Below are 14,024 nucleotides of genomic sequence, written 5' to 3'. Positions count from 1 at the left end.
TCTTACATTGAGCAAGATGTCCCAATTTGATCCTGTCTCAGAAGTTTCTGCTGGAACATTGCTGCCTGACATCGGTTCTACCAAAGCTAAGTGCATTTGTTGTAAAGTTGTAGAAATTATTCCACCAAATGTCATTTGTAACAGTTGTCATAATAAACTTTTACATGCAGATAGTGTTTCCATCAGTAATAGTACATTGCCAGTTGCAGTTCCTTCAACTTCTAATGTGCATGATATACCTGTAAATTTTAAAGAATTTGTTTCTGATTCTATTATGAAGGCTTTGTCTGCTTTTCCACCTTCTAATAAACGTAAAAGGTCTTTTAAAACTTCTCATTTAGCTGATGAAATTTCAAATGACCAACAACATAATAATTCATCCTCTTCTGATGAGGATCTATCTGAAACAGAAGATCCTTCCTCAGACATTGACACTGACAAATCTACTTATTTATTTAAAATAGAGTATATGCGTTCTTTATTAAAAGAAGTGTTAATTACTTTGGATATTGAGGTAACCAGTCCTATTGACGTTCAGTCTAATACACATTTAAATGCTGTTTTTAAACCTCCTGTGGTTTCCCCAGGGGTTTTTCCCATTCCTGAGGTTATTTCTGATATGATTTCTAGGGAATGGAATAAGCCAGGTACTTCTTTTATTCCTTCTTCAAGGTTTAAAAAATTGTATTCTTTACCAGCAAAATCTATAGAGTTTTGGGAAAAAATCCCCAAAGTTGATGGGGCTATTTCTACTCTCGCTAAACGTACCACTATACCTATGGAAGATAGCACTTCCTTTAAGGATCCTTTAGATAGGAAGCTTGAATCTTATCTAAGGAAGGCCTATTTATATTCAGGTCATCTTCTCAGACCTGCTATTTCTTTGGCTGATGTTGCGGCTGCATCAACTTTCTGGTTGGAAAATTTAGCGCAACACGAATTGGATTCTGACATATCTAGCGTTGTTCGCTTACTGCAACATGCTAATCATTTTATTTGTGATGCCATTTTTGATATTATCAAAATTGATGTTAGATCCATGTCTTTAGCTGTTTTAGCTAGAAGAGCTTTGTGGCTTAAATCTTGGAATGCTGATATGACATCTAAATCTAGATTACTATCTCTTTCTTTCCAAGGTAATAATTTATTTGGTTCTCAGTTGGATTCTATTATTTCAACTATCACTGGGGGAAAAGGAGTTTTTTTTGCCTCAGGATAAAAAACCTAAGGGTAAATCTAAGGCTTCTAACCGTTTTCGTTCCTTTCGTGAGAATAAAGAACAAAAACTCAATCCTTCCCCAAGGAATCTGCTTCCAATTGGAAGCCTTCCTCAAATTGGAATAAATCCAAGCCATTTAGGAAACCAAAGTCAGCCCCTAAATCCGCATGAAGGTGCGGCCCTCATGCCAGCTCAGCTGGTAGGGGGCAGATTAAGGTTTTTCAAGGATTTTTGGATAAAATCTGTCCCAAATCATTGGATTCAGAGCATTGTCTCTCAAGGGTATCGAATAGGATTCAAAGTAAGACCTCCTGTGAGAAGATTTTTTCTCTCACGCATCCCTGTAAATCCAGTAAAAGCTCAGGCTTTTCTGAAGTGTGTTTCAGATCTGGAGTCTTCAGGGGTAATCATGTCAGTTCCTCCTCAGGAACAAGGTTTGGGGTTTTAATCAAACCTATTCATTGTACCAAAGAAAGAAAATGTATTCAGACCAGTTCTGGATCTAAAAATTTTGAATCGTTATGTAAGAGTACCAACTTTCAAGATGGTGACTATAAGGACTATTCTGCCTTTTGTTCAGCGAGGACATTATATGTCCACAATAGACTTGCAGGATGCATACCTTCACATTCCGATTCATCCAGAACACTTTCAGTTTCTGAGATTCTCTTTTCTAGACAAGCATTACCAATTTGTTGCTCTTCCATTTGGCCTAGCAACAGCTCCAAGAATCTTTTCAAAGGTTCTGGGTGCCCTACTATCTGTAATCAGAGAACAGGGTATTGCGTTTCCTTATTTGGACGATATCTTGGTACTAGCTCAGTCTTTACATACTGCAGAATCTCACACAAATCAATTAGTGTTGTTTCTTCGGAAACATGGTTGGAGGATCAATTTACCAAAAAGTTTCTTGATTCCTCAGACAAGGGTCACCTTTTTAGGCTTCCAGATAGATTCAGTGTCCATGACTCTGTCTCTAACAGACAAGAGACGTTTAAAATTGGTCGCAGCATGGCGGCTCCTTCAGTCTCAGTCATTCCCTTCAGTGGCTATGTGCATGGAAGTTTTAGGTCTCATGACTGCAGCATCGGACGCGATCCCCTTTGCTCGTTTTCACAGGAGACCTCTACAGCTTTGTATGCTGAATCAATGGTGCAGGGATTATACAAAGATATCACAATTAATATCCTTGAATCCCAATGTACGACACACTCTGACATGGTGGATAGATCACCATCGTTTGGTTCAAGGGGCTTCTTTTGTTCACCCAACCTGGACTGTGATCACAACAGATGCGAGTCTTTCAGGTTGGGGAGCTGTTTGGGGATCTCTGACAGCACAAGGGGTTTGGAAATCTCAAGAGGCGAGATTACCAATAAATATTTTAGAACTCCGTGCAATTCTCAGGGCTCTTCAATTCTGGCCTCTGCTAAAGAGAGAACTGTTCATTTGTTTTCAGACAGACAATATCACAACTGTCGCTTATGTCAATCATCAGGGCGGGACTCACAGTCCCCAAGCTATGAAAGAAGTATCTTGGATACTTGCCTGGGTGGAATCCAGCTCCTGTGTAATCTCTGCGGTGCATATCCCAGGTGTAGACAATTGGGAGGCGGATTATCTCAGCCGCCAGACTTTACATCCAGGGGAGTGGTCTCTCCATCCAGATGTGTTTTCTCATATTGTTCAGATGTGGGGGCTTCCAGAGATAGATCTCATGGCCTCTCATCTAAACAAGAAACTTCCCAGATACCTGTCCAGGTCCAGGGATGTTCAGGCGGAAGCAGTGGATGTGCTGACACTTCCTTTGTGTTATCAACCTGTTTACATCTTCCTGCCTCTAGTTCCCCTTCCAAGAGTGATCTCCAAAATCATCATGGAACAGTCTTTTGTGTTGCTGGTGGCTCCAGCATGGCCACACAGGTTTTGGTATGTGGATCTGGTTCGGATGTCCAGTTGCCTGCCTTGGTCACTTCCGTTACTTCCGGACCTACTATCTCAAGGTCCGTTTTTCCATCAGGATCTCAAATCATTAAATTTGAAGTTATGGAAATTGAACGCTTAGTTCTAAGTCATAGAGGTTTCTCTGACTCAGTGATTAATACTATGTTACAAGCTCGAAAAATCTGTCTCTAGGAAGATTTATCATAGAGTTTGGAAGACTTACGTTTCATTGTGTTCATTCTCCTGGGATTCTTTTAGAATTTCTAGAATTTTACAGTTCCTTCAGGATGGTTTGGATAAGGGTTTGTCTGCAAGTTCCTTGAAAGGACAAATCTCCGCTCTTTCTGTTTTATTTCACAGAAAGATTGCTATACTTCCTGATATTCACTGTTTTGTACAGGCTTTAGTTCGTATTAAGCCTGTCATTAAATCTATTTCTCCTCCTTGGAGTCTTAATTTGGTTCTGAAGGCTTTACAGGCTCCTCCATTTGAGCCTATGCATTCTTTGGACATTAAACTACTTTCTTGGAAAGTGTTGTTCCTTTTGGATATCTCTTCTGCTAGAATAGTTTCTGAGCTATCTGCTCTTTCTTGTGAGTTTCCTTTTCTGATTTTTCATCAGGATAAGGCAGTTTTGCGGACTTCTTTTCAATTTTTACCTAAGGTTGTGAATTCTAACAACATTAGTAGAGAAATCGTTGTCCCTTCCTTGTGTCCTAATCCTAAGAATTCTTTGGAGAGATCCTTACATTCTTTGGATGTGGTAAGAGCTTTGAAATATTATGTGGAAGCTACTAAAGATTTCAGGAAGACTTCCAGTCTATTTGTTTTATTTTCTGTTCCTAAGAAAGGTCAGAAGGCTTCTGCTATTTCCTTGGCTTCTTGGTTGAAACTTTTGATTCATCAAACTTATTTGGAGTCGGGTCAGGCCCTGCCTCAGAGAATTACAGCTCATTCTACTAGATCAGTCTCCACTTTGTGGGTATTTTAAGAATGAAGCTTCAGTTGATCAGATTTGCAAAGCGGCGACTTGGTCCTCTTTGCATACATTTACTAAATTCTACCATTTTGATGTATTTGCTTCTTCGGAAGCAGTTTTTGGTAGAAAAGTTCTTCAGGCAGCTGTTTCAGTTTGATTCTTCTGCTTTTTGATTTAAGTTTTTTTCTTTCAAAAATGAAAATAAACTTATTTTTTTGGGTTGTGGATTAATTTTTTCAGCGAAATATGGCTGTTTTTATTTTTATTCCCTCCCTCTCTAGTGACTCTTGAGTGGAAGACTCCACATCTTGGGTATTGATATCCCATATGTCACTAGCTCATGGACTCTTACCAATTACATGAAAGAAAACATAATTTATGTAAGAACTTACCTGATAAATTCATTTCTTTCATATTGGCAAGAGTCCATGAGGCCCACCCTTTTTATGGTGGTTATGATTTTTTGTATAAAGCACAATTATTTCCAAATTTCTTTTGTTGATGCTTTCTACTCCTTTCTTTATCACCCCACTGCTTGGCTATTCGCTAAACTGAATTGTGGGTGTGGTGAGGGGTGTATTTATAGGCATTTTGAGGTTTGGGAAACTTTGCCCCTCCTGGTAGGATTGTATATCCCATATGTCACTAGATCATGGACTCTTGCCAATATGAAAGAAATTAATTTGTCAGGTAAGTTCTTACATAAATTATGTTATATATATATATATATATATATATATATACACACACACACATATACATATACACACACACACACACATACATATCCATCTTCAGACATGTATATGTATGTATCTCTGTGTTAAAGTCCTTTGCCTGCCTTTTATTTTTCTAACAACTGAGACCTTGGGGTTGCCGGAAACAAAAGTGAGGAAGCAGCGGTCAAGCCTTTGGCCTCTAGTTATGAAGCCGTCTACTTTCCAGCATTTGCCGGCCCAATACGCTCGCCTAAGCTCGCCTACCATCGCTGCCGAGGACCTGAATACGTTCGCCAAAGTTATCAAGAAAGCTGTCAAGAAGCCGCGCACCAAGTTTGGAGCGATGAGCAGTGGACTGTTGTTAACTGACAGTAATCGATCTCGCTGCTCATCGGCTTCTTCGCAGCTTTATTGCTACCCTGTCACTAAGCACCCACACTAAACTACACTGATTAACCCCCTAAACATCCGCTCCCGGAGCCCCCCGCAACTAAATAAATTTATTACCCCCTAAACCGCCGCTCCTGGACCCCGCCGCAACTCTAATAAATGTATTAACCCCTAAAACCGCCGCTCCTGGACCCCGCCGCCACCTACATTATACCTATTAACCCCTAATCTGCCGCCCCCTATACCGCCGCCACCTATATTAAAGTTATTCACCCCTATCCTGCGGATCCCGGACCCCGCCGCAACTAAATAAATTGTTTAACCCCTAAACTGCCGCACCCGGAGCCCACCGCCACCTACATTACATTTATTAACCCCTATCCTGCCCCCCACTACACCGCCGCCACCTACATTAAACTCATTAACACCTAAACCGCCGCTCCCGGACCCCGCCGCAACTAAATTAAATGTTTAACCCCTAAACCGCCGCTCCCGGACCCCGCCGCCACCTATATTAAACTTATTAACCCCAATCCTGCCTCCCTATACCGCCGCCACATATATTAAACTTATTAACCCCTAAACCTAAGTCTAACACTAACACCCCCCTAACTGTAATATTATTTTAATAAATCTAAATAAAACTTACTATTATTAACTAAATTATTCCTATTTAAAAATAAATACTTACCTGTAAAATAAACCCTAAGATAGCTACAATATAATTAATAATTATATTGTAGCTATTTTAGGGTTTATATTTATTTTACAGGCAACTTTGTATTTATTTTAACCAGGTACAATAGTTATTAAATAGTTATTAACACTACACTATCATTAAAAAAATTACATAAATTAACTACAATTACCTAAAATTAAATTCAATTAAATAAACTAAACTATAGTACAAAACCCCCCACTAAATTACAGAAAATGGCCCGGAATAGTGGCAAGCGTACCTGGTAGTATTTTGATAACTACAAAAAGTAGTCAGATTGTGCCGAACTTGCGTTCGTAACATCTGTAGTGAAATAACCATCGATCTGTGTCGGACTGACTGAGTCCGGCAGATCGTAGGTTACGTCACTAAATTCTACTTTTGCTGGGCTGTAGGGCTTGATAACTACGGCGAATCAGTCTCGCCACAAATACGCTGCGGAATTCCAGCGTATTTGTGGTTGACGGCTTGATAACTAAAGGCCTTTATGTTTACTTTCAGCTTTTAATATAAGTAAAAAAAAACAATGCACTCAAAAAGCTGTGATAAACCCTTATTGCTTGTGCGTAACTGTTTATGTGCCACTCCTAATATGGCCCTTTATTTGTATTACTCATTTTTACTTTGTGTCACTTACACTCTGGGGCCAAATTATCAAGCTCCGAATGGAGCTTGATACCCCTGTTTCCACGCGAGCCTTCAGGCTCGCCGGAAACAGAAGTTATGTAGCAGCGGTCTAAAGACCGCTGCTCCATAACTTGTCCGCCTGCTCTGAGACCACTGACCTGTCCGATCCTATACGTTCGGGCTGATTGACACCCCCTGCTAGTGGCCAATTAGCTTCAAATCTTCAGGGGGTGGCATTGCACAAGCAGTTTTATCGATGTGCCGCAGACATGATACGCTACATCGTATCATGTCCGCTCGCACATTAATAAATTGGCCCCATTGTGTAATATTTTGTATTTTTATAAAATTAACTGTATTTTAAAGCAACTTCCTAATTCGCTGCTCCCTGCTGCTGCACTCCTAGGTGCTGCTGCTGCTGATACAGTAAACAATTCCTTCAGTACATCAGCTGCTGCTGCTGCTGCTGATACAGTAAACAATTCCTTCAGTACAACAGCTGCTGCTGCTGATACAGTAAACAATTCCTTCAGTACAACAGCTGCTGCTGCTACTTATACAGTAAACAATTCCTTCAGTACATCAGCTGCTGCTGCTGCTGCTGATACAGTAAACAATTCCTTCAGTACAACAGCTGCTGCTGCTGCTGATACAGTAAACAATTCCTTCAGTACAACAGCTGCTGCTGCTGCTGATACAGTAAACAATTCCTTCAGTACAACAGCTGCTGCTGCTGATACAGTAAACAATTCCTTCAGTACAACAGCTGCTGCTGCTGATACAGTAAACAATTCCTTCAGTACAACAGCTGCTACTGCTGATACAGTAAACAATTCCTTCAGTACAACAGCTGCTGCTGCTGATACAGTAAACAATTCCTTCAGTACAACAGCTGCTGCTGCTGCTGATACAGTAAACAATTCCTTCAGTACAACAGCTGCTGCTGCTGATACAGTAAACAATTCCTTCAGTACAACAGCTGCTGCTGCTGATACAGTAAACAATTAATTCAGTACAACAGCTGCTGCTGTTTATACAGTAAACAATTCCTTCAGTACAACAGCTGCTGCTGCTGATACAGTAAACAATTGCTTCAGTACAACAGCTGCTGCTTCTGCTGATACAGTAAACAATTCCTTCAGTACAACAGTTGCTGCTGCTGATTCAGTAAACAATTCCTTCAGTACAACAGCTGCTGTTGGCCCTGTTCCTGTCGTTCTTGCTCTCTGGGGTCATCAATTAATGCCAAATCCTTAGGGAATAACTAGGCACCGTGCCCAAGGGAGTTGTGGGACGTTTTTGTTCGCCTTTATTTGAGGTGTATTTTAAAGTTTGTTTACTCTAATATAGAGGACTAATTCAGTAATCATCAGAGAGAATAGGGTGTACTCTAAGTGCAGTATATTTATTTAACAGTGAGAACATAAATAAAACCAATTTATAAACACACATTTATGCCTAAATGTAGCCCCCAATCAGCAAGTGTTACCCAGGTGCTGAACAAAAAAAATGGGTTGACTCCTAAGCTTATATTCCTGCTTTTTCAAATAAAGATACCAAGAGAATAAAGAAAATTTGATATTAGGGGGCCGAATTATCAAGCTCCAAATGGAGCTTGATGCCCCTGTTTCCACGCGAGTCTTCAGGCTCTCTGGAAACAGCAGTTATGAAGCAGCGGTCTTTAGACTGCTGCTCCATAACTTTTCTGCCTGCTCTGAGGCTGCTGACATCAATCCGTCCGATCCTATACGATCGGGCTGATTGACACCCCCTGCTTGCGGCCGTGAAACGGCAGGGGGCAGCATTGCACAAGCAGTTCACAAGAACTGCTTGTGCAATGATAAATGCCGACAGCGTATGCTGTCGGCATTTATCAATGTGCAGTGGACATGATACACTACATCGTATCATGTCCGCTCGCACTATAATAAATCGGCCCCTAGGAGTAAATTAGAAAAATGCTTAATATTGCTGCTCTAGCTGTGTCATGAAAGAAAAAAAAATTGGATTTAATATCGCTTTAAATATGGTATATGTATGTTTCATCTTTCAAAGCATTTACTTTTCTGTAATCATCTTTTATAATTCGCTAGATTATATGTATCATATTTCTCCATTTGCTGGGGTTTGAGATTGTGGTAAGAAAACGATTCTACATTCTTCTTTTAAGAAATGTCTTGCTGTAAAGTGTGATACAGATTAATACACAGAAATTAAACATTGTGGTTAGACCACCTGTCACAAGAGCTCTTTATAAAAGTTCTTTAGATGTTATCTTTTTCTCATATTACCTATGCCCCCTGCTAATGCGGTTATGACAAGAATATCATGTGCTAACATCTTAGTTTTAGAGATGCAGACACATCCAGTTTTAAGTTTACATAAATTATACGTTATGGGTCAGATCACAGGTGGAGAGCTAAATATCACTTTCGCAAAAGTGATATATGCACTCCACTAAGAAATAGCAGCGCTGGTATGAGTTAAGCGCAATGTGAAAGCGAGCTCGCGTTCGTATTAGTATGAAGCATTGCACTTCCATAGGCTCCAATGGGAAATGTATATGACTATATACATATATATTTATGTGTTATTATGTTTATATACACATACTAACACATAAATATATATGTATATAAGCATATACATATATATTTACTGAGGACACACAGTTTCTATAGACAGCAAGGTAAAGCAGTGCATTTTTTTCTAACACCCCAAACCCGCCCCTTTTAACCCCATAACTGCTTTTTGCAGTTATTTTATTGAAAAAAATAGAGATTCTACTATGTTTATTTGTAATGACTGGTTATTTATCTCGCACCCGCAAATGGGCAAATTTGCCCGTTTGCGGGCGCGCAGAAAATTAGCGCTCCACTTGTAATCTCCTCTTGCCAATCCATTTTATTCATTATTGACAAAAGGTGTGGAGTGTCCCTAATATAAGAGTCTAAGAACAACCCCCACACACACATTTTAAAATCCTAAAAACTGCTTTTTGGTATGTATTGGTATGTAGCCAACAATAAGCAAGCACTATCCAGAGTGCTGAACCTAAATGGGCTGGCTCCTAAGCTTTACATTCCTGCTTTTTAAATAAAGATAGCAAGACAACAAAGAAAACATGATAATAGGAGTATATTAGAAAGTTGCTTAAAAATGCATGCTCTATCTGAATCATAAAATAAAAAAATTGGGTTTAGTATCACTTTAATAACAGAATATAGATGTATATTGTTTGTGAATAAAAAAATTACATACAATTGCAGTGTTTAGATCAGTGTTTTTCAACCAGTGTGCCATGAGAGATCCTCAGGTGTGCCACGGCAGACTGACAACAGTGTGACATATTTTACTCCCAGTGCAGGGGTAGTTTGTAGGAGGCATAACAGCACAATACATACAGTATGTGTGTGTTTGTGTGTATGTGTATATATATATATATGCTGTATTAGGCTACAATGTGTGATTTTTTAAAAATAGGATGGTGGTGTGCCACAGGATTTTTTAATGTAAAAAAGTGTGCCACGGCAAAAAAAAGGTTAAAATTCACTGGTTTAGATGATATTCAAAGAACAACTTTCAAGATATTACACTTTTCTTCAGGTCTAGAACATTTTTATGAATGATTTTCATTTGATACAGATATTGGCAGAGTGTTTTATTAAATGTGTACATTTAAAAGAATGGACAGTGAATAGTGGTGTGCCTCAGGAGTCAGTCATCAAGCATGTTTTGTTTAACGTATTTATTAGTGGTACTGGTAGGCAGCATCAAGGGAAAATATGCCTTTTTTAAAAAGCTAAACTAAACTTAAATGCTATTGATCCAACCCTACATAACATAATTAACCCTAATCACCACCTTTCCCGTGCAATTAACCCTAAATAACTCTGACCCAGCCTAACACCATACATGCATAACAATCATCCCCTCTATGCAATCTTACCCTTCAGAATAAACCTCTCTTGCATTAGCTTAGTCCCCCATATATATATCTAAGCACAATAGACTCCCTTTAAATTAATTCACATTATAAGATTCCCCAGTACAGTTACTCCTTGTACACTTGGGGGTATATTAATCAAGCAACAGATGCTGCTTATTCTGCGTGAGCCTTCAGGAAACTAGATGTGTGCAGCGGCGAAAAATTTGGTTCGGATCGATTCGGACCGATTCGAATTTCGGTTCGGAACGATTCGAATTCGGGAGAAATCAAATTAATTCATTTCAGATTCATTCGGATTCTTTCGGATTCGTAAAAAATTTGGTTCGATTCGGTTCGAATTGATTCGGAATTTTGGATTTTGGTAAGTGTTAAGGGGATATGCTGTGTATTACACTAGTATACTGTACAATACTAGTGTAATACACAGCCATCCGAATACATCCGAATCTACCGAATAAATTCGAATCGATTTGGATTTATTCGGTAGATTTAGCACTACCGCAATTCGGAAATTCGAATCGATCTGAATTCGGCCGAATTTCGATTCGGACCGAATCGAATCGCACATGTCTACCGGAAACATAAGTTAAAAAGCAGCGGTCATAAGACCGCTGCTCCTTAACTCGTCCGCCACCTCTGAGGTGGCGGACAGAAATAATCCCGATCAAATACGATCAGGATGATTGACTCTGCCTGCTAGCGGCGAATGTGCAGGGGTGGCATTGCACAGACATTTTACTAGAAATGCTTGTGCAATGTTAAATGCCGACAGCATATGCTGAAAATAGAGGATATATCCTACGGAGGTGCGCACAAATGGCGGTCAGTACTTGACTCACAAAAACAGTTTCAAGATGGAAAAAAGTTCCTGGAGCAGCCAGCAGCCAGCAACCAACTATGGCGGTAGCAGTCGGTATCCAAAATGGACGGCAGCACTCTTGAAGGGAAAAGGTGACAACAAATCTGTGGGAGCAGATAAAAAGAGAGGCGCCTTATGGGACAGTATCGTGGTGTAACAACGAGAACAGGAGACAGGACAACACAGACGGTCAGGGTACTCACAAAATTGTTGGCAGAAACGTATGCCACACTAAGCAGGACGGAACCTTAGTCGTCCGCCAGACGGTCCAATGGGAGGATAGATCCGGCAATCCAGGGTCCAATCCGCAGCAACAGAAGTCAGAGCGTCAGAGGCACACAGCGTCTGTGATAGGATCAGTACCTAGGAGCCCAGCATTCTCCTGTTAACCCCTTTAGGGCAGCTGAAAATGTTTTAAGTTCCTTTATTGCTCAATTGAAACATTTTCTTCCTTTAAATACCTGTTCAGATAGTGTGGTGTAACCCAATCCATTAGAAAATCCATTTTCAATTTTAGCTCATTTTTATTCATTAGACAACACCGTATTCTATTTTTTTTTTTATCTTTACAATGTGAAAAATATATTGGGTTTGTTAAATAACTAATACATCATAAAGAGAGATACAGACACTGTTATTTATTTCCATCAGACAACCCTTATAAGGTTTATCCCAATCTATTGGTTGTTGCAGTCAACTAATGAATTCTGAACATCAGTCAAGTTTTTCCAGTGATCGCAATAAAAAAATGACTCTGCCGATAAATACCCTTGAAGCAAAAAAATCGTTAACTCCCAAAAACCATAAAAAACATTATTTTCCTTGTTATTCTCGCTATATTGTAGTAAAAAACATAATGCACACTCTGAAGAACAATGTGGTAATTTCAGGGGTTTATACCTACCCTATTTTGCAGAAAAAATACTTCTTTAGTGCTATCCTATAATATAAAAGGCCAAGTGTGTTAGAGACAGCATATGACAAACACACCTGGCCTTACCTGACATGCTGTGCTGTTTGCTGCAAAAGTGGGCGTGGTCAGGCGGAGCTTGGGCGTGGCCGGTCGTGAGCCTGGGCGTGGCAGGCCATGACCGGGCATGGTGGGGGGCGTGGCCAGGCGAGGTCGGCGCGAGAGAGAGGGGAGAGAAATAGAAAGAGAGGGGGAGAGACAAAAAAAGAGGTAGGAAAGAGCTAAAGAGAGGGGAAAGTGCAGAAGAGAGGGGGGGGGGGAGTGCAGAAGAGAGGGGGGGAGAGTGCAGAAGAGAGGGAGGAATTAGGTATCAAAGCCCAGTGTTTAGGAAAATTGTTTTTCTTTCCCTGCTTGATTTTTCAGATGTATAAAGCATTGTTATGACAACAATGTAATTCACTTAGAGTTGTCAATACTCCAATAGATAATTATATACATTAATAACTTATTTAAACAGTCATTTATGGATTTCCATGTCCCATTGAAAAAATGGCAAGGTGAGCTGAGAAATATGTTTAGGCAAGTTATTAAAACAATTCCAAAGAGGTTGAGGAGTGATCACATTTAATAAGAATGTCCAAATTTCAGCATCATAGTTCTAGAACTAGGGGTGGGTGCATTTTTATATTGTGAATACAAGCCATGCTACTTTGTAATACCTACTGTTTTGTTTGCAACAAATAATACCAAGAGAACAAAGCAAATTTAAAGAAACGTAAATAGGAAAGCCGCATGCCCTATCTAAATCATGAAAGTCTAATTTTGATCAGACTATCTCTTTAAGTGAAACTTGCACTGTATTGCAGTCCAGGGATATACCTCTTAAAAAGCCTCAGGCTTTTGTATCTTATATCCTCTGCTGTGGCCAGATAGGGCCAAATGTATATGACTTACTGCAAATACCAAGAAATCTTTTGTCTTGTGTCATATCTTGAACATTTGTTGGAAATAGACCAGAGTTAAATTGAAAATGAAGTACAATTTATGAGCTCTTGTGAAGATTGTGATGATATTTGTCTTTACACTTCTAGGGTTAAAAAGCAATTCAGAAAATTACAATGTTTACTATCCAGTAAAATACTGGTGCAACTGTAAATACAATTTTGGCTGAATTGTCCCTTTAAGTAATGAACAGCTACAACAAATAATAACATTTATATTTCAGTTTATGACAGATCAGTTACAAGGGACGTTTTCGAAGACAAGTACTCACCACAAGTCACACCGTAAACCAGCAGAGATAATAAAAATATTGGTTGTATTTCCATAGCTCTTAATGCACAAAGCTTCCAGAACTGAAACAGAAAAACTGTGCTGCCTAACGCCTTAAATCAACATGTGTTCTCCAATTACAAAAATGATGCAGTAAATAGAAAAGGTTGCTAGTGATACACTCCCCCTTCCCTCTAAAGGCTTGCGGCTGCAAAAGGCTGAGTCAGAGAGAGGGCAGTATTTGCAGCAAATTTAATCTTCTCTTTTCTTACAACCACCTTGGCATTATGTTGTGGTCTGTTAAAGGGACACTCAAGTCAAAATTAAACGTGAATGAATCAGCTAGAACATGCAATTTTAAACAACTTTCCTAATTTACTTCCATTAAATTATCAGCTCCTACTGAGCGTGTGCAAAAATTCACAGAATGATTTATAA

General features: G+C 39.5%; 1 protein-coding gene across 1 annotated transcript in view; it reads right to left on the bottom strand.

Moving 5' to 3' along the window:
* The window catches only part of LOC128636080 (zinc-alpha-2-glycoprotein), an 81,181-nt gene extending 67,462 nt beyond the window's left edge, over window positions 1-13,719 (bottom strand). The window contains exon 1 of the mRNA XM_053689145.1: window positions 13,588-13,719. Coding sequence (XP_053545120.1) covers window positions 13,588-13,642 — 55 coding nt within the window. The 5' untranslated portion in view covers window positions 13,643-13,719. The remainder of the gene's footprint in view (window positions 1-13,587) is intronic.
* Window positions 13,720-14,024: the final 305 nt, after the last annotated feature.

This window comes from Bombina bombina, chromosome 7, assembly GCF_027579735.1.
Source record: "Bombina bombina isolate aBomBom1 chromosome 7, aBomBom1.pri, whole genome shotgun sequence".
Taxonomy (NCBI): domain Eukaryota; kingdom Metazoa; phylum Chordata; class Amphibia; order Anura; family Bombinatoridae; genus Bombina; species Bombina bombina.
This window is presented reverse-complemented; position numbering and strand designations above follow the sequence as displayed.